General features: G+C 32.8%; 5 protein-coding genes across 5 annotated transcripts; 1 reads left to right on the plus strand and 4 right to left on the minus strand.

The window, feature by feature from the left end:
- Positions 1-204: 204 nt before the first annotated feature.
- gfzf (GST-containing FLYWCH zinc-finger protein) lies at positions 205-1653 on the minus strand. The gene is made up of 6 exons (XM_088039622.1): positions 1505-1653; positions 1184-1325; positions 1073-1131; positions 722-863; positions 554-671; positions 205-499 (listed from the first exon to the last, which is right to left on the minus strand). The coding sequence occupies exons 2-6, from the start codon at positions 1322-1324 to the stop codon at positions 267-269; spliced, it is 693 nt and encodes a 230-aa protein (XP_087895748.1). The 5' UTR covers position 1325; positions 1505-1653; the 3' UTR covers positions 205-266.
- Positions 1654-2842: 1189 nt separating this feature from the next.
- On the minus strand, positions 2843-10694 carry LOC148172506 (uncharacterized). Its single transcript, XM_088039774.1, has 6 exons — positions 10689-10694; positions 8747-9073; positions 6429-6669; positions 5560-5682; positions 3078-4207; positions 2843-2908 (listed from the first exon to the last, which is right to left on the minus strand). The coding sequence occupies exons 1-5, from the start codon at positions 10692-10694 to the stop codon at positions 3099-3101; spliced, it is 1806 nt and encodes a 601-aa protein (XP_087895900.1). The 3' UTR covers positions 2843-2908; positions 3078-3098.
- Positions 10695-12851: 2157 nt separating this feature from the next.
- Positions 12852-14235, minus strand: LOC148172507 (uncharacterized). Its single transcript, XM_088039631.1, has 3 exons — positions 14103-14235; positions 13423-13724; positions 12852-13314 (listed from the first exon to the last, which is right to left on the minus strand). Exons 1-3 carry the CDS (start codon positions 14145-14147, stop codon positions 13134-13136), a joined length of 528 nt encoding a protein of 175 aa, XP_087895757.1. The 5' UTR covers positions 14148-14235; the 3' UTR covers positions 12852-13133.
- A 1169-nt stretch (positions 14236-15404) lies between these two features.
- Positions 15405-16282, minus strand: LOC148172508 (uncharacterized). Its single transcript, XM_088039627.1, has 3 exons — positions 16126-16282; positions 15695-16074; positions 15405-15642 (listed from the first exon to the last, which is right to left on the minus strand). Exons 1-3 carry the CDS (start codon positions 16171-16173, stop codon positions 15471-15473), a joined length of 600 nt encoding a protein of 199 aa, XP_087895753.1. The 5' UTR covers positions 16174-16282; the 3' UTR covers positions 15405-15470.
- Positions 16283-17052: 770 nt separating this feature from the next.
- Positions 17053-18037, plus strand: LOC148172509 (protein spaetzle-like). The gene is made up of 3 exons (XM_088039628.1): positions 17053-17215; positions 17267-17598; positions 17646-18037. The coding sequence occupies exons 1-3, from the start codon at positions 17162-17164 to the stop codon at positions 17815-17817; spliced, it is 558 nt and encodes a 185-aa protein (XP_087895754.1). The 5' UTR covers positions 17053-17161; the 3' UTR covers positions 17818-18037.
- Positions 18038-18872: the final 835 nt, after the last annotated feature.

Genomic DNA, 18872 nt, shown 5'->3' on the forward strand with positions numbered 1-18872 from the left:
TTAAACAAAGAGTTAAAACTTAAACGGAGACCTAAATTTTTCTCGTGCACCTAATTGGTAATATCGCATTCTTAATCAGTAAGGTGATTAATGTTAACTGTCGTAGAAGTAATGAAAAATTCTAGCTAACATTCTAAAATGAAAATTTAAAATCAAGGTAAACATTTTGCCCCAATGGTACACCAGCGTACGAAAACTCTTAAGCAGGTATTAAGTTTGACCTTTATTTTGAGAGAAAAAAGTACAAAAGTGAATAAGAAGTTTTTTTATCGCCTCACGGGATGAATTGGGTGCGTCATATGGCTCAAATCGGGCGGATTCTTCTCAAATTCACTGATCTCTTTCATCCCTCCTTCAACGATAGTCCACAACTCCGGATATTCTTTTTTGTATGTTTTATACCATGTAGACACCAAAGTGTACGACGAAAAATCGAAATTAATTGCTTCCAAGCACATTGTCGCGGTTACTAGTTGAAAATCGGCGATGGTAATGTTATCTAAACAACAACCAAAATAAATATTAATAAAAACATCTCGAAGTCTAATTTTACCAGCCGCTGCGTATTTTTTTCCAAGTCTCTGCAAATAATTGTTAAAGTTGTCCAAAGCGATGTGCACTTTTTTCAGGCTTAATGGAGTTCTCGCGTAATCAAAAAAGATTGGTGCCATCTAAAGAGTTAATTTAAAGTGTTGGATAGATGTCGAGGCAAGAAACTTACCACGTGCTCAGAAATGTAGCGGTAGTAAGTGGAAAGGTTGAAACAGAGTCGGTGATTGACGATAGCACGAGTTTTTAGGTCTTTCGGGTAAAGTTTGTCGTCTTTTCCGTACTTATCGGCCAAGTACTGGAGGATGGCATTGCTGGAAAAAAATGAACAAGGTATCTTTCTGACTTAACAAGTGTCTACCACATGTAGGAAGACATTTGAGCGGCAGTATGTGAGAATACGTAATTTCCCAGATGTTTACGTTTTTTATTACATTATGATAAAAATGCAATTTTTCATTTAGCCTCTTCCTACATAAGCATGCAAGGTCAGTTTAGATTCTATTAAAATATTCAAGATCACCTCTCTCCCAGATTAAATCCATCGTCAACCAGGACTGGTATTTCTTTTTGCGGATTTTTCTGAAAATGAATTTATTTAACATTCGCTGAATTGAAGATATTGTTTATTCACCTTCGCGTACTCTTCAGTCATGTGTTCACCTAAGCCAAAATCAACATTGATGAGCTTGTAATCCACGTTTAAAGCTTTCAAACATTGTCGTACAGCGAGCGATGGAGGCCCATCGGAGACAGAATAAAGGGTCAATGGCATTCTGGGGAAAATTAAATTTGGATGGTTTACTTTCCTAATTTCTAGTTCTAAATTAACACATCGAAGCGAGTTAAAGTAAAAGATTCGTGGGATAGATTTGAGTCTTTTGGTAAAGGATCTTTGTAATGCCGGAATTTAATTTGGTCTTTTTATGGGGCTGATTCTATTCTATTTACTCACTTGGTTGCGAACGATAAAGTTGATTTAAACACAGCTAAAAGTGTTGTGGTATAAATGTAAATGTAGACAAGATAGAATTGTGAAAGGAGTTCAAGGTTGATATGCTCTTGATTTGAAAAAATTATGAGTTTATGCAACTAATTATACACAGTCTGTTCAATCTAAGAATAGAAGCATTTAGCGTTCTTTTATGTACATTTTACTGGACATCTAAAGCACCAAAACGTTGCACTTGACATTCCAAATTTACATATTCAGTGAAAATTTAATCTAGAAACATTAGAATTCCTCTTGGAATTATGCTCGGCGAAATAATGTCAGCGAGTTTATGGTGTGCTTGATGAAAAGCTTTTCAATCAGTGCGTCACTACGAAAGTTTCAGCAGTAAAAGAGTTTTAATTTTTTACAATAATTAAAACTTAGGAAGTTAACAGTAGGGCCCCGATTATCCGACCGCGGTTAATCAGTGTCATGATTTCTTTGGATGATGCTTCGATTACTCGTCTAATATTTATTTCGGAATTTTCGGTGTTCTACTTCACTGGAACTGCGACAGCTAGAAGGATGTGATTTTTGCCATTATTTTTCTCCTAGTTTTGTTGCTACAAATCGAATGTTGCATAGTTTGAATCCATATAATTGAAAATAAAACGTTTGCCCTAATGTAAAATCTAATAAATTTATATTTTAAATTCACTTTCAGAATTAATTTGTCATTAATGAGTCCTTCGTAAATTCTGGTACACCTGTAAATTGTTATTCATTTTATTTAAAATTTTGGCGATTTTCGTCCCGATTGGACTTATTGTTCTGAATTCTTTATATTCATCTTGTATTTGTGAGAATAATTTTAAATTATCGAATATAACATAGATAACTGCTCATTCAATTTTGTCGACAAATCGTTGGGTCACTCTGTATATTCGGATTTATTTTAGAACCGTCGGCAATCGACTTTTAAAAAATTCATGGTTGTTAGTCATTAACTTTGATTATGGCAATAGCGACACCAAATTAATAATTTAGCGAAAAGATAACAAAATAGTAAGTTAAAATGAATATCTAGTATACCACCAAAGATTTAGGCTTCAACTTGGTCCGTGAGTTCCAGTTAAAAATGAATAATAGTTTTATAGCAGATTTTATATAAAAAGCTGTATTATTTCCATGTTCTGGTGGTTTTATTTCAATAAGCACAATACAGAAAACGTAAGATATTCTTTATTATTAACATTCCACATACAAGCAAAAAGCAGATTTTTTACAGAAATACAACAATAAATAAAAATAAAAATGATGTAATGATCTAAATCTAAAGTTCATTAGTATTTACATTAAGAGAGATGTAGATGACTTATCTTCGAAAGAAGTATGGATCGAAGTGCTCGTAGTAGTGGTAATAAGCTGAAAGAAAAAATACGTAAACAATAACAAAACGTGAGATTGAATCTATGCAACCAACAAAACAACAGTAAGATATTATTTTTGTTGCATAGATTTGTTTATCATTCCAATGTTAAATGTTAATAGCCGCCAGCCATTAGTAAAAACCCCGTTACTAATGCTTGATTACCTGTACAGTCAGTTCGTCAGTCTATGATCTCTTTGGTCGGTTAGGTCCTAAATCATTTAAAAGCGTTTTCATGAAAGCTCGGGATGGGTATATAGGTCTTTTGTGGGCATTTTTACTTCGAGTAGGTCTTTTTAATGCGGATGTCTGAAGATGGTCAATGTAAGCATGATGTTTAACGGACTCGGGATACGCAGGAGAACGATTAGGTCTTGGAAAGACCTGTGGTCCAACTTCTGGGGGTGCTAAGTATTTTAAATGATTTCCAACACCGGGATTTGGAAAAGCTCCAAACTGCGCTGTTTCTGTCTCAAAAGTTGGTTTTAATGGCTTAAATGGTGGAAAATTCGTGTTTGCTTGGTCGGAAAAAGAACCAACAAACAAATTGGGTTTTTCAAAATTTCCCAAGACTGAAGATGTATCAAATCCTCCGTTTGTGGCAGTAGGAAGAGGTCTGATTTCATCGTACTTAATCGGAGCTTGTAACTTTTGTGCTTCCGGACTTGGATTAACCTCAGGAGATTGAGGAACAGTTTGAAGAGCTTTTTTCGATTCAGAAGCGTACTCTGGTAAATTCAAGTAAGCAGGAGCTTCTTCAAAAACACCGAATGATGGAGGATCATTAACAGAATGTGCTGGTGACGAGAAATCATGATGACTATCGTCATGACTAGGAAGATGATGGCCATCTTCGGGACTAGAATGGTGATAATGATGGTCATCCGGATGAAGATGAACGTGGTGAGAAACATCACCAGCGAAGTGGTGATGATCATCACTATGATGGTGATGATCGTCGACGTGATGGTGATGATCATCAACATGATGATGATGATCATCAATGTGATGGTGATGATCATCAACATGATGGTGATGATCATCAATGTGATGGTGGTGATCAGAATGATGGTGATGATCATCAATGTGATGATCATCACCGAAAGGAGCAGGTTCTCCAGGTTTAAGGGATGTGGAAGCGGAGAAGAATTTTCCAATTATCTCTCCCCAACTAGGTCCTTTATGGTGGTCGATGGGATCTTTGTGCTCAACTGGAAGGTGTTCGGAATGTTCGTGGTCGTGCACTGGGATCTTCTTCAGTATTAAAATACCAGCATGATCGACGTCCGGTTTGTCTTAAAAGTCAAAGTCAAGTCAGCAAAATTGGCAATAATTATAAAAATAGCAACAAAATACATACACAGTCTTTCAAAAGCTGCTGCTGCGTTAAATTTGTTAGTATTAAACTTTAATATTATATTGAAATTGTTTAGATGTTTTCGTAGCAGTTTTGAGAGACTCTGTATAGTTCCTAATGTAATCTTGGTGTGTCTGCTGTACTGTCAGTCATCAAAAATGTAAAAAAGTTTTGGGAAGATTGTACTATGTGTACCTACTTATTGTGAAGTAACTGTAAAAAAACAAAACGTTTAGGATATCACATAAAATAGAATTGAATGCGCTTTATGGAAAACTAAAAGCAATCATCTTCAGTTTTATGAAGTTGATAACATGGGAATAATCGAATAGTCTGTTTGTACATTTCATATGCAGATTTATTTAAACTTTTGTGCATTTTTACTTTTAAATTTACATTTTTTAGATTGGACTACTTTGGTGCTTGTAAACAAGTTTTGTATGTAAATATTGCACCACAAATATGCATCTGCTCTAAAATTGGCTTTCACCAAACCTCTAACATTTTTAATTGATCCTAATTTTGTTTCAGCTTAATAAGTTTGAACCCGGCAAGTGCAAATAATTAATCGGTGAAAGTTGAAATCCCGCATTAATTTTTATTAAAGAAAATTTTCCATAAACAACTACTAGGAGATTGCTGCAACACGACGACCAATTATTCGTATTTTTGTCAAATTTTCGGAAGGCCAGATATTATTTAAACTACAGTTATTAAAAAATTTACATATCTTGAGTAATAATTTCACGTAAGGTGTATAAAATGTATGCCACATTGTTCCAGTGAGTGGACACATTATAAGAATTACGTTCTTATGTACACAACTGCTTTCTTCACTTAAAACTAATAAGAGTGATTATCAAAAAGAAATTCAGTTCTAGCAATACCTAATATTATTAATCGATGAATGTATTCTCTGATTTTTTTCTGTCTAGTGAAGCGAAAGTGAATATTTATGATCGTATTCGGCAGAGGCGCAAGACTTTCATTTTTAAACAAATCCTCAAATGAGAAAGGTCGAGAAAGTTTAATCTTGATGCAATGTCTTAAAATTTATATGATTGCATTTAATTTGAAAAATATGTCGCGTTGTTCCGCGTCACAACGATACGATTTCGTTCACAACAACAAAACCATTAAAACATTTAATTGAATGTAAATTTTAACTGAGTGAAATTGCACGCAAACATCAAAATTTGACGTACAATAGATGAAAACTGTTCTTAGTTATGCCATGTATATTGTTCCAGCGCATGATGGATTACACTATTTGAATAACAGAGTGTATACCTTCATGATGTGGAAGATGATGGTGATGGTAGTGATGTTCTGGCACCTCGTATTCCGGTCCAGGGGCTGAAGGCGATCCGTATTCATCTGGAGCGCTATGATGGATATGCTCGTGACTGTGCTCTGAAAAGATTCTCTTTACTTAAACTTTTCTCCAATCAAATTAACAATAATGCGGGCATTGCTTCTAAAAGAAAACACGAATTTCTTTGTAGGAAACGTCAACAATGTTATTGATTTTGAATATTACATTTTTATCGTTGCGAACTTGTGATTTCAACTGGACAAATGTCTTTCCCGTGGGACCTTCTCTAAATAAACGCACAAAAGCGTAGAATAAACGTATCCGGTTTGATTTTGGGTCTTTAGGTAAAAAATTCCGAATTCACTTTAATAATACAAAATCTCGTAAAGGAATAATAAATGCAGTAAATTGCAATTGCAAGATTCATTATCTCAAATTTGTAATTTCTACATTGTTCTCGATGTTGTGTGTTTAGTCTTTGTGCAGAAAAACGTGTGAAGGTTCTTATTAATTTCACTGGAAAATTACTCAAGTAGAGAAGCATTGTAAATTAAAGATCTAATCGTAGCAAAATAAAAACGAAAACAAAACCGACAATGTAATACGAAGAAGGTTGTAACTTCCTCGCAACAATCAGAATTCAATACCTAATTTCAACACATCACTTTAAATAATTATGATTAAATAAAATGTCAATTTCCTCGTATGCGCGTGTCGATTACTTCCTCGGTGGTTTATGTAAATCCAACCTTTGCACTAGATATAATATCAAACTTGTAATTACGCAAATCTTTTTAACGTTTTTCCGTTATTACATCACTGTTGATAACAAGTAAAACCATACCTTCCGAGTGACCATTGGGATGACTCAAGACCGCCGAAGTGGCAATATTTTTACCAAGATTCGTTATAGCTTCTCCTTTGGAACTTATTAACTTGCCCTTTGCTGATATGAGGTAACCGCTTCCTTTTATCAGCTGTCCTTTTATGGCTATTACACCTCCTTTAATGGCCTTCACCGCTTGAAGGAGAGTATTGAGGATGGACTTCTTCAAAGACCAGAAATCGAACGATTTGTGATCATACTGAAAAAAAAAAAATCAAGCGGTAAATTCAATCAACCGTTTAATTGCTATGTAGTTTGTCTTCTGTAATTATCTTCTCAGTTTCGGGATGTTTGTATTATTAATATGCACGTTCAATCAAAATCAACATTGTGATAATGTTAAGCGGGAAAATAACAATCCAACTTGGGAGTTTGCTCGTCACCTTCAGAGTTAATGTGCGAAGAGACCCAGTTTACGGTGTTGTAATTTATTTTTATAGGTATCAGCCTAATCAGACTTTAATGCGCATTTTTATGTTTGAGTAACGGCCGGAATTTTTTCCAACATTTTAAAATTAAATATCGGGGAACGCAAGGTGATGAAGCCATAAAATGGGGACGAAATGAGTTGTGTATATGACTAACTACTTAAATATTTATAACAGTTTTTACATAAAATGATTTAAAATTTCTGATCTAATGTAATTATTCCAAAACCGCAATCAATAAATTTTCAGAAAATGACTTTGGATTGTGTCAGATCTTACTGGATGAATCATTGCAGCGAATAAGTGACTTTAAATTAGATTCTGGGGACCAATGAAGCGTTTCAAATGGAAATGGCGGTTTTCCGGCCCAATATTAAAGTTGCTTTGTGCGAATTTCAATAGTGTAAAATTTGAAAAAAAAGGGTATGATTGGAGCGGGAATGGATAGAAATTTTCGAATGTTAGGATTCTATCGACGCGTTCGAAGTGTTATAGACCTCATATTTCAAAAAATTTCGTAATTCTTTTTTGAGGGATCTTTGGAGGTCAATTTTTTTGCATCTAAATATTAAATTTCCTCAGATCCTTTTCAGTGTTAATCTTCCTCTTCGTGTGTGTCTTATTTTAAGACATTCATCATTTTAGTTTTTCTTTTGTACCACTATTTCAGTCTAGCTTAAATTTATTCGTTTGGATAAAAGAACAGGTCGATCGACATGAAAGTCTGTAGTTACATCACGAAAACTTCGACTGATACGTTTATCTAGGCAAATTTATAGCCAAACGAGTAGTAGTTTGACAGTTTTCTGCCAGTTACAGTTGAAAGAGTCTGTTCTAATAGTACATATTCAGATTAACTCAAAAGTAAAAAGGAAAAGCTTGCTAGGTAATGCTGCGGGTAATTCTTAAATGATCCTATAAACTTCAGGCAACGAGTTGCGAGATAACGAAACGGCAAGTGAACTCCACAATATCCTTGCTACGATAAGCGGTCTTAAACTCCTGCATGCAATGATATCTAATCAAAATTGACTTTAAAGAACCTATTGGAACGATGACAATAGTTTTAATTCTTGGTCTTGAATTGGCTAATGGCTTTGTTTGGTCAAAGTACACATGTAAAATGAACATATTTTATTCATGGCTCTACGAGGTTTTCTTTGTGAACAAAAAGTGAATTTAATGTCGCTTCAATGACTGCTTAACTAATCATAAAATATTGTTGGATAGCAATTGTAAGTAATGAATAATAAGTAGTTAATTAAACTAGCGAACTAATGACCCCAACAAAAAAGACTACTTTAAAAATATTTAACTTGAAATTTTAAAGTCCAATACTGAGCTTAGAATTCTGTCAAATTTCAGGGATTGCCTCGGAAGAGTTCAAGACCTGGCTTTTTCTCCCAAAAATAATTATTAAGTTTCTCCTTAACCGGAGGATAAAAAGTGACCGTTAGAGTTAATCACGCATCAAAAACGAAAGTATCTTGATGAAGTTGAACTGTTATGAAATCGTTACATGAGTGCGTGTTGGATGGGTAAAATAGAAATGAAATGCTTCTGGAATTAAACAAGTGAAATAAGGGAAGTGCGCTAAAACCAGTCATAAGCGAGCAAGTTAGCACCAGTAATGGAAAAATGCCAAGAGCGATGCCTTAAAATTGTAATGGAAAACTTTCTAAAAGCGGACTTCTCTTTTAATCTAATCTTTGAACGGAAAATACGAACAGTGACATATAGTATTTGTACTTTCAGAATAAACAGTAATTACTCCCTAATTTAGTGCCTGTTATACACAAATAAAGCCGATTTGTCGGTGTGCAAATCGCATATCTAAACTAAACTTACGTCTGGATGAATTTCATGATGGTGATGGTAACCATGTTTTGAACTACTTCCACTACTGAAATGTGTAACAGCTGAAGCCGAACCCTTTGCTAACATCCCCAACTTTGACTTTATGCCATGTCCAATCGACGCTTTCAAAGTGTTAAGCACGTCTCCACCTGATCTCTTCGATCTTAAATTGTCATTAAAATAAGAGTTCAAGAACTCCAAGTGTCTTCGGTCAGAATCTGTGATGTCGTCTAATGAAATTACGTCTAATGGAGCTTTAATTGCGGCACATGTCACTCTTTGGTTTGTTAGAACTACGTAGGTGAACAGAAGAGCTACCTGAAAATAAAAAAAAAGTGTAAAATTTTTTTTCGGATAATTACACTGTCTCGTACTAATTAATCCAGACTACAGTGTGACGTATTTCGTTGAAGCATCCAGCATAAAATTGATCCCAAGAAACATCTTTTCAGGTTTATGTGTCATGTTAAGTTTTGTTTTTCTGCGTAACTTTCACCATACGGAAGAAAGATCATTGACCATGAACCCATTTGGAGCGCTCTGTACTGTTTGCATGTTAAGTTGAATGTCAATGCTAAAAACTGTACCCTTTTACTTTCTTCCAAAGATTATAATTATTGTTTGAGCTCAAATTCAGTTTCAACGGTCAAACTTTAAACTCTGCTAAAAGATGAATGGAACCTTTGGTTTAACGATCCCACATCTACTTTGACCCTCGTTTTCACATGTCAGCAAAAGGAAAAATCCAACAGTTGGCCGAAGTTTAATTCAGAAGTAGAACGTTGCGTCTTATTAGCGTATCCTCGTTTGCATGCAAAAACTTTTTAAATTAATTAACGAAAACAAGTAACTAGTTTACCGTTCTACTGTTTTGTTAAAAGAAAATACAGTGTTAAATCCCCACAAACTTCCTTATTAATATTATAAAGCTTCTATTCAAATTTCCAACTTAGATGGTATTTGTTGTATAAATAATTTGTTCGGCGATTACTATTCAGCGTCTCTGTAAAGCTGGAACAACACAGTCTGTGTTTGGATTTGGATTTAGACATTTTAGTACTTTATTGTTTCCCGTCAATCAAGGTTTTGATATTTTATTATAGCAGCGTGCTATTTCAATGAAAAAAGAACGATAAAAAAATTGATTGTGATGGCTGTAAAAAATTATATTACTCTGCAGACTTTTTCAAGCTGAATTAAATCGCCGTAAAAATATGCTTTTAAAGCCAAGACATTTTAGCTAAATTATCTAATTACAAATAACTTGGAATGAATTGAGCTGTAATTCTTTTGGCTCACTTTTTAATGATTTGAAAAGGGAGGAAAATTTATGTGAGGGAGATTTCTAGTTTTTTGATTAATTTCGTTGGTTGTTTTGACCGTTTTTAAACTTGCAAAATATTTTTAATCCGCACTTTGTGGTTCACTAAAGCGGAAAATAGACAACAGTTTTTCACACTGATTTGGTTGGATATTTAAACTTATTAGCAGTTTGTTTAAAGTAGTTCATAGTAAAATTACAATTTACAGTTATTGTTTTCTTATGAAAATGAATATATATTTTACTCGGAATTTGTGAAATACTCGATTTTGATGTTACCTACATTTTCATTTGCTCGATTATAGATGTTTCACTCATTATGAGATGCTAATAAAAAGAGTCTTTAATTTTAATTGAACTTCCGGTGAATGCACAAATAACGGAAAATTTGGACTCATTTTGCAAAAAACCGAACATTTGACGTTTATTTCTATTAATTTTTTGCTCTAATAGCATCAAAGCTCCACATTTCTTATTTTATGATATTTTGACCTGAAAGGTGATTTCTCTTTAAAGCCGGTTTTTCACATTTTTTAAAATTCTTCGAAAGAGAGTTGCGCGATTTTGAATAATTTAGTTTTCCCAACTTGGAGAAATACCACGAGAACTTACCTTCATAATGGCAAAGTCTAGGTCCAGGTCACACACACATATAAACAGACACTCGTGAAGACACCGTAAACCGTTCACTGTAAAATCCAACTCTTCACTCTCACTTCAAGCAGTTCCACTGTTGATGACCCACTTCTTATATAGATATTAAAAGATCCCCACTTTGCAAATAACATCCCTAAAATTCTTGATCATGTGTAGTATAGTTTTCATTATCCAAATATTTCAAAATTTTACAGTTTTTCGATTTTTTTTCTTATTTGGTCTAAGATCAGCATGGAAATAATAAGTACAGAGTAATCTGAATTTAATTTTATTTAAATAATAGAGGACTTGAAAGACAGTTTCAGTTTGTGGGTTTTTTGAACTAGAAAGTGCAAAAATGAAAAATTTGTCTGCGGATGCATAATGTGTAATTTACAGTAGACGTCTGTTGTTATTTGGAAGTTTTGGACAACTTGCTATTATTTAACCTAAAATAAATGACAATTTGGATAAGCTCTGCTGCAACTTCCGTTTATGGAGAAATGTTAATTTAATTATTCATTATAAAAATTTTGGAAATGTTTATTTTAAGAGAGCACAGATATTTCTTTTTTGATTAAGAACTTAAAAATTGTGCCTGCTTTGTTTTGCTTCTGTGGTCCTGTGCCACAACATTTGTTTTTATCTAGCTTGTTTTAATGTACGTTTCTCCAAACTTTCGTTTTTGCTCATTGTTCATTGTATTTTGTAGGGAGGATCCTGCTTAACCACAAAAATTTAACCATTTGTTAAGATGTTTCATGTCTTCTGGGTTCTCTTCTTCGTCTTACTTCATTTCAGTGCCAACAACTTTCAAAAAGACAGATTTTATTTAATTAATCAATATCAATAAAAAAAAATCTTGTACGCACAAAAACAGACTTCACTGATATATGAACTACCTTTTCGATGATTTACTTTCTTATTTTAGCTGTAAGGTGTTACTTTGGTTTGTTTCGAAATTACTTATTTTTTGTAGTTTCTTAAAGTGTTGACCAGTTTTAAAAAACTTTCACTAATTTGGTCTTTCTTTTACATTTACTGAAGGAAATGGTTTTGACAACATTTGAGATAATTGCCCCAGATAAAACAAATAGGAAGAACTCTTTGGGATCCCCCTTCACTTGTTTGTAGTTCAAAATATGATACAACTGAAAGTGAAATAAAAAATTATCTAAGAAAGGAACGGGGTAGAAGTGACAGCGGTTTTCTGCTCCTTAATTTTTGGCAGAAGACAATGTACCTCAGACTGGGTAGAAATTTTTGTATGGATAACACAACCAAATTAAAATTCAACATGTGCACGAATATTATGTTTTATATTTAGATTAAATTTCTCTAATCGATAGTGTATAGAAAATCTCTGATTACTGGAGCAAAGAAATAAAAACTAGGTATTCGAACTTGACATTTATTACATAAACATTCAGTGGACATTGTTGTACTTTCTTACTTTCCTTCATATTGTGCGTAATTACGCACATCTCGTTTGCGGTCTTTCTTGTTACAGATTAGTTACAAATGCATGGTGTTGTGTAACCATCACATCATCATTCATTTCGTAATTACATTAGTGTAATCTTACTATTTGAAAAATTATCGCACGTGGAAGTTGAAAACCTAAAGTGCTCTCAAAATACTATTTGGATAAAATTACAGGAAATCGATTGTTACGTCACGTTTTCTGAAAAAAAATCCTCAATTTTAACAAGAAACTTGGTTGTTGTCCGCACTTCATTAAGTGTGTTTACGAACTTGTGTGAAATTTACAGAAATTTCAAGGAAAAAGGATTCCCTTTATTTTTATTATTTTTTGTAATAAATAGTGGCTGCTGAGAATTCAACACATGGGAAATGTTTTATTGTCCTTACCCCATCATACTGTGACATTCATAATAAAACAAATAACTCGTCGCGGGTGCGGGTGAGTTGTCTGAGGCTCCAGTCATTTTTTTCTTACAACACCGAATTCAGCTTTTTTAATTAAATGTGCTTAAAAAATGTATTTGTTTTTTTTTTCTGACAATTCACTAATATTTCCTCCGTTGTTTTCTTAACGTTGTTTATAACCATTTTATAAAATATTGTTGGAGTTAGAATAGTTGGAGTTAGAAATAAAATTTTATTTTTTAATATTTTTTACAAAAATGTGAATCTTATTTATAATACAAAATAAAGATATAAAATAATTATTTTAAGTCATTATTGGTCCAGAAGTTAATGTCGGTACACATTTCACATTTTTAGTTTTTTAATATTAATTCTTGAAATTCATGTACCTACTATTTCTGAACCAGTTGTGACATTACACTTATTATTTAAAATCTATTTGAAACAATAGATAAATGGACAACCTAAGAGTATTTCTCATCAGAAGAGAACTAAAAATTAACTTTAGCAAAATTGCGTACAAAACTTTCGTTAAATCACGTTTTTTTTATATTTTTTTCTGTTTTTTGCATAAGTACAAACGCAAGAAGTCGGAACGCGAAATGGTTTGAACCCTAGCGCCCCGCCTTTAATGTAAAGTAGTCGGACATTGCTGTATAGCTGGGTGCAAGTTGTCTTGTAATTGAAAATCTTCGATTGTAAGCATTCAGTTCTGAAAAGCATAATGTGAATAAAATGAATTCATAATATAGTGTTTTTACTAAATTGTAGCACTCTATAATGAAAAAGTGACCAAAGTTAGTCAAAAATACAAACTTACGATTCACAGACTTCTATCACTAGCTTTTGTGGAAACTCCTTTATGTTAACGATGCTAGACTTGGTATTGTTCTCAAAAGTTGGATATATCGTGAGTCTTCTAGCATTGCACAAGTTACGTTCTGTCCCTAAAGAAAAACTTCTTGCATGAGGGGTTTCATCTTTAACTTCAATTACTGTCTCAACCATAGGAATTGTTTTTTTTATATATTTCTTAAACAATTTTACAATTTTGTTATTTTTCTTCGGAAGATTCGTCGTACCACAAAAGTTTTCCACGCAGAATGGCTGAGCAAAAATGAACTGCAAGTAAACAATAAAATACAGGGTGATCTTGAAATAGAGGCGAAAAAAAAAATCCATTACAGCTTATTGTAAATGAAGGAAGTTGGCAGATTTCGTTTTTCAAATTGCTGTCTTAATTTTAAGAAAAAAATAGAAGAAAAATGCTACGCCAATGATTTTACTAAGGTTACTAAAGTTACTATGCATAGGTACATTTTTAACGAACAAATGGCTTTGCGTTATTTTGTGCATATTAGTAGGTCAGAATTTTGGAATTTTTACCTTTACCTTAAAATAATTAAAAATCATCGAAAACGTATCCTACGTATTTCCGTTATTTTTTTCGCTTCTATTTCAAACTCACTCTGTATAAATTAATAAATTAGTTTTACTTACAGAAAAATAAAGAGTCAATAAAACTGTTAACACTGTGCACTTCATGGCTTTTTCGCTCGACGGAAACCGACAACTCGGAAGGAAAAACGATCAGTAATCTTGAGGACATGCTGCAGATTCTTTTTATAAGTATAACCACATTTCCTGTGAAGTTTGTTTATAATATTACTAACCATTTGGCGTCAAGTTAGTGAAATTTACAAGGAAAAGGGGATTCCCTTTATTAATATTATTTTTCACAATAAATAGAACTTTTTGCAAGTCGTCGCATATGTGCCGCGAGTTTGTGTTTCCTTATTATGGGATTAATGATATATTTTTAAACTACAGTGACATTTATCTCATTAAAAACAAATACAATAATGTGTTCTATTCTAATATTATAACATGCTTTTATGTAACGGGGAAAATTTAGACAACGCAGTTTTTTGGGTTTTCACGTTTTTACTTTGCCAGCAGAGATATAAGTGCAGGGGAAATTCCGTCACTAGATTGTTTGTAATTTTTTAGTTTAAAAATATTTTTTTGTTTATTTAATAAACCATTACTTCTTGACAGGTTCTGAAATTTTCTCAAGAAACGTTATGATCCAGGTTCTGATAGTTTAGGTTGATTTTAATTAACTTTAGAATCTATTAAACTAAGATGGCCTAAGGTCTAAGAATACAATGTACATTTTTGGATAAATCTACAATTCAGCATCTAAAAACCTGTAGCAAAATAAATAGGGAAGTTGAAAATATTGCATGTGTATTTTGGGTTGCGGTTTAATTTATCTACTCCCATCATCTACCTTTTACAATTTATTTATTTTTTAGAGGCATCTAAACCTTTTTTTTATGAATTTCTGCTCTGTTTTATTTTCTTTTTCTTGGATTCTTGGACACAATTATTGTTGGAACTTGCAATCACTTTCATGATTACATCCTCATCCTGAGATAATAAAACCACCTTATCTTTTTGTGGTTTAATATCGCAAATGGTTTATTACATGTAATAAATTAACGACATTGCTGAATATTAAGATTTATTTTTATCTTTGTTACATACAGAACCTATTAATGAAAAGACAATAAAAAACACTTGAGTCGCATAAATGCAAAACCCGACATCTGCATTCAGTCATAATTTTTCGGGAAATACAAAAAGCTTTTTCACCGCTTTTACTTTCAAATGTTAGATGATAAAATTTTGTCAGTTTGTAGTAAAAAGCTTGTAAATTACGAAGGTAAACTTTTTCAAAATGTGTCTAGAACGAATTAGTCACAATTACCGAATTTATATTGATGTGTCAAATTTCGGCCTGATGCAGATGTCGGGTTTTGCATTTAGGCGACTGACTTATTTATAACTTGAATAAAATAATTTCTATGGTTTGGTGTACACACAAACACATGTGCTCGGTATGCGAAATTTGCGATACTCCAATTTCTTATTCTTCAAATTAACAGCAACGAGCTTAATAATGTTGTGTTTCTGTACGCATTCTGTCTTAATGTCAAGAACATTTCCAGGGTAACAACTTTCTCCAGGTTGGTGTCTAAAAATTACAAAGCAATAAAAAAACGTACGAGAAAGAAATCAAGATGTACCTGCAGATTTGGTACTTCAAAACTTGAGAATAGTTTCCAACATTGGCAATATCCCTTTTAACTCCATCAATATCTTCCATCAGTCTCGGTTTCACTGATATATCTTTTGTTGTACAAAGTGGAATTGACTCTTGAGGGTTCATTCTTGTAGAAATTGCAAAATCCATGGATGGTTCAATTATCCCACCAAAATACGAATGCAAAACCGAATGTGCTTCAATGATGTGCGTTATTTCTTCACCAGGATAATTTTCTACGTGTTCACAAATGTTGTACATACAATCTTCAACTAATGCAGCCGGTTTGTGCATTCGTTTCGTCCTCTCGTTTATCCGGTGCCGCATAAATACGTTGTTATAGCGTCCATTTGAAGCTGAATACTGATAAAAAAAAGTAAATTTTTTGTTAATAAGTAAGTACCTACTACTCACTGTAATTGTGATTTGCAATATAAGCAGAACGAGGAATGCAGAATTCATGGTCACGGATTGAGCACACAAAGAGTAGTTAATAAAATTGGCGTGGGGAACCCTTTATATGAATGCGGTTTTGACCACACTTCCTTACAAACTGATAATGTATTTTGTACCACTAAGTTTAAGAATGCTAATTTTTCTATTTAATTCTTTTAAGCTAAGATTTTACGTCAGACAATCTATTTTTAGAGATGTTTGATTCATTGATGATACCCACAACAGTTATTTGTCTTTAGGTGTGTACTAATATTTTTTTAAATTTACGCGTGATGCTGATGATTCAAATTTTTGCCGGCTCTTCCCGCGGATTTTCCCTGGGAGAGGAAGTAATGAGATGAGCGGCGAGTAAGTGGAAGTGAATGTAATAATTATCGACAGTTCTTTGAACTACATTGCAATTGAAGAAAGTTCCTAGAAAGAAGGACGTATTTGATACTGATTCATCTGCTCCAATGTCGAGTTTTATCTAACAATTTTACGTAAGCGATTACTTAAATTTTGAGGATAATGGGTCGTCTTCAGTTTCACAATATTGCACCGAAACACGCAGATTCTTGTGGGCTTTTCCCAATGTGTGAAAGTTGGAGAGATGAAGCCTGTTAATAGTTTATTTTTACCGAATTTTTTTGTTTAATGGAAGTTCAATTTCGGTTTCAGTAACGGAAAAAATGGAAATTTTGTACAAAAATGGAACATGCAGCTATTAAAACAACATGCAACTAAAATTTAATGGGACTAGAAATGTTTATTACCTCGAAAGTCCAAATTTTACCCTAAACGAGTATTTCGAATATGCTAATTTACCTTTATAACTCTTTTACTTGAATTAAGTTATAAAATAAAGCGAATACAAATGCAATTTTATCGTTTTTCCGTTGTGGTTGTCATTAGCATGTGAGGAAGTCTTGGTAATGTCGCGACCGCAAACGACGTATAAAATGGAATAAATGTTAAAATTCACACTTTACATTCTCACGTTTGTGTCATCGCCATGTTCTCCAAATTATTTACCCTGTTGTTCGCTACCATTTTAATTAACAATGTGGTAAGAAAACACTTCAATCTCTCTCTTTGATCCGTCATTAATCATTTTCAGATCCCACAAGCTTTTTCTCGGCGTTTTCTTGGTCGAAAAACTAACGTAGATTGTCTTTTTAACATGTGCGAACATGGAGGAAACTACCCCGATCGCAGCGTAAAAAAAATTATTCAAAAACACCCAGATCTCCATTCGTATTTTGGAAATATAATTGAACCATCAAACTCAATGGTGATTGAAGACAGATTTGAGGCAGTGGATTACGAACCGTTTTGCAAGACTGTGGATTTAACAGTTCTTCCCAAGTTCATGGTTGATGTTCATAATAAAAAACGAGCGATTGCCAATGTTGATAGTTATCGACAAGTTGTCAAGTTTCAAACGTGCGAGTAAGAATTTTTTTAGGTGTTTTTTCCTGTTTGTAATTTCGGTTTAGTTTTAGTCAAGGGGAACAATGCTTTGCTGGAAGCTTACTGAAGCGGGAAACTAAATGTGTCCAGAAGTTTCATGTTATTAAACTTTTGACAGTTAATATGAATAATAACACTTTGGAGTATAGAGATTTTAAAGTGCCGACTACCTGCGTTTGCACTTATATTGAGGATTAAGGAAAGTATTTAGTGTGTTTTTAAAATTATTATTGGATTATTTATAATTTTTTTTTAAGATTTTTATTTTAAGTAAAAACAAACATTCAATTAATGATTGTATTTATTATTCCAATACGTTATTGTCTACAAGGATGAGGAATCAAATAAATTCCGTCATGAAGGTTCAAACTCAAAAGCTCAGATTGAAAAGCGACTTAATTACAGGCTATGAAATATAGGGAAGTTACTATTTTTGAAAAAACACAAATTTTTAAATCTTTCATCTTTCAAGACGAAGTGAAAACTAATAATTGTAAGTAAAAATTTCTCACATATTTCATTTAAATTTGTAATTTTGGTAATTCTAATGCTACAGATATAAACTTTCAGGAAGTTACTATTTTTAAGTCGTCTATCAACTTTACCAAAATGCAAAACTGTGTATTGAAAGACACAAATTTTAGATTATGCCTTTTAAGACGTAAAAATAATTTCTGACATCCTTCACAAAAATTCGCAATTTGCGTAATTTTAGTGCTACAGCTTTGACATTTCTGGAAGTTACTGTTACTGACTCGTGTACTGACTCTACCAAATTCCAAACAATTGTTGCTGGTTGATATGAAAGAAAATTCAATTTATGTTCTAAAATGACCAATTTTAACCCTAACAAAAAAAATTACACATGTGTAATACTGAAATTCAATGTAGATTGCTAAAAAATATTAAGCCAATGAAAAGTCATTTATTTTCATAGCGGCATTTAGTATATTTTTTCTAAAATCATAGTCCAACCAGTGATAAATCAACAAAACAAATTTGTATTTTCGCTGGACCTTTTGACAAAGATTTCAACGTATAATTGAACTACTTAACTAGAAACAAATCTAAGATCTAAAACGTCTATAATACTGTGTTACGAAAGTCTAACTAATTCAATTTACACATATATTTAAACAGAACTTGTGTAACTACCTAAATACGAATAATAAAAGCATGATCTACACCAAAAGATTACTGGTTGCGTTTGTAATTAAAAGTAAGTATAGCTGACCAACTTCTACTGACAAATT

Source organism: Gnatocerus cornutus, chromosome 6 (genome assembly GCF_029298725.1).
Source record: "Gnatocerus cornutus isolate USDA-ARS CGAHR chromosome 6, icGnaCorn1.1, whole genome shotgun sequence".
In the NCBI taxonomy this organism is placed as follows: Eukaryota; Metazoa; Arthropoda; class Insecta; order Coleoptera; family Tenebrionidae; genus Gnatocerus; species Gnatocerus cornutus.

What these genes read in the sequence shown, in the direction of transcription:
- gfzf (XM_088039622.1), bottom strand. Translation starts at nt 1,324, where the DNA reads ATGCCATTGACCCTTTATTCTGTCTCCGATGGGCCTCCATCGCTCGCT. An exon ending in GGATTTAATCTGGGAGAGAG is followed by an intron (nt 864 to 1,072) that starts GTGATCTTGAAT and finishes ATTTTTTTCCAG; the next exon opens with CAATGCCATCCTCCAGTACT. An exon ending in GCTACATTTCTGAGCACGTG is followed by an intron (nt 672 to 721) that starts GTAAGTTTCTTG and finishes TTAACTCTTTAG; the next exon opens with ATGGCACCAATCTTTTTTGA.
- LOC148172506 (XM_088039774.1), bottom strand. An exon ending in ATCATGAAATTCATCCAGAC is followed by an intron (nt 6,670 to 8,746) that starts GTAAGTTTAGTT and finishes TTTTTTTTTCAG; the next exon opens with TATGATCACAAATCGTTCGA. An exon ending in TCATCTTCCACATCATGAAG is followed by an intron (nt 4,208 to 5,559) that starts GTATACACTCTG and finishes TTGACTTTTAAG; the next exon opens with ACAAACCGGACGTCGATCAT.
- LOC148172507 (XM_088039631.1), bottom strand. Translation starts at nt 14,147, where the DNA reads ATGAAGTGCACAGTGTTAACAGTTTTATTGACTCTTTATTTTTCT. An exon ending in TATTGACTCTTTATTTTTCT is followed by an intron (nt 13,725 to 14,102) that starts GTAAGTAAAACT and finishes GTTTACTTGCAG; the next exon opens with TTCATTTTTGCTCAGCCATT. An exon ending in GTGATAGAAGTCTGTGAATC is followed by an intron (nt 13,315 to 13,422) that starts GTAAGTTTGTAT and finishes TATGCTTTTCAG; the next exon opens with AACTGAATGCTTACAATCGA.
- LOC148172508 (XM_088039627.1), bottom strand. Translation starts at nt 16,173, where the DNA reads ATGAATTCTGCATTCCTCGTTCTGCTTATATTGCAAATCACAATTACA. An exon ending in TATTGCAAATCACAATTACA is followed by an intron (nt 16,075 to 16,125) that starts GTGAGTAGTAGG and finishes TTTTTTTATCAG; the next exon opens with TATTCAGCTTCAAATGGACG. An exon ending in TTGAAGTACCAAATCTGCAG is followed by an intron (nt 15,643 to 15,694) that starts GTACATCTTGAT and finishes TGTAATTTTTAG; the next exon opens with ACACCAACCTGGAGAAAGTT.
- LOC148172509 (XM_088039628.1), top strand. Translation starts at nt 17,162, where the DNA reads ATGTTCTCCAAATTATTTACCCTGTTGTTCGCTACCATTTTAATTAAC. An exon ending in CCATTTTAATTAACAATGTG is followed by an intron (nt 17,216 to 17,266) that starts GTAAGAAAACAC and finishes AATCATTTTCAG; the next exon opens with ATCCCACAAGCTTTTTCTCG. An exon ending in GTCAAGTTTCAAACGTGCGA is followed by an intron (nt 17,599 to 17,645) that starts GTAAGAATTTTT and finishes ATTTCGGTTTAG; the next exon opens with TTTTAGTCAAGGGGAACAAT.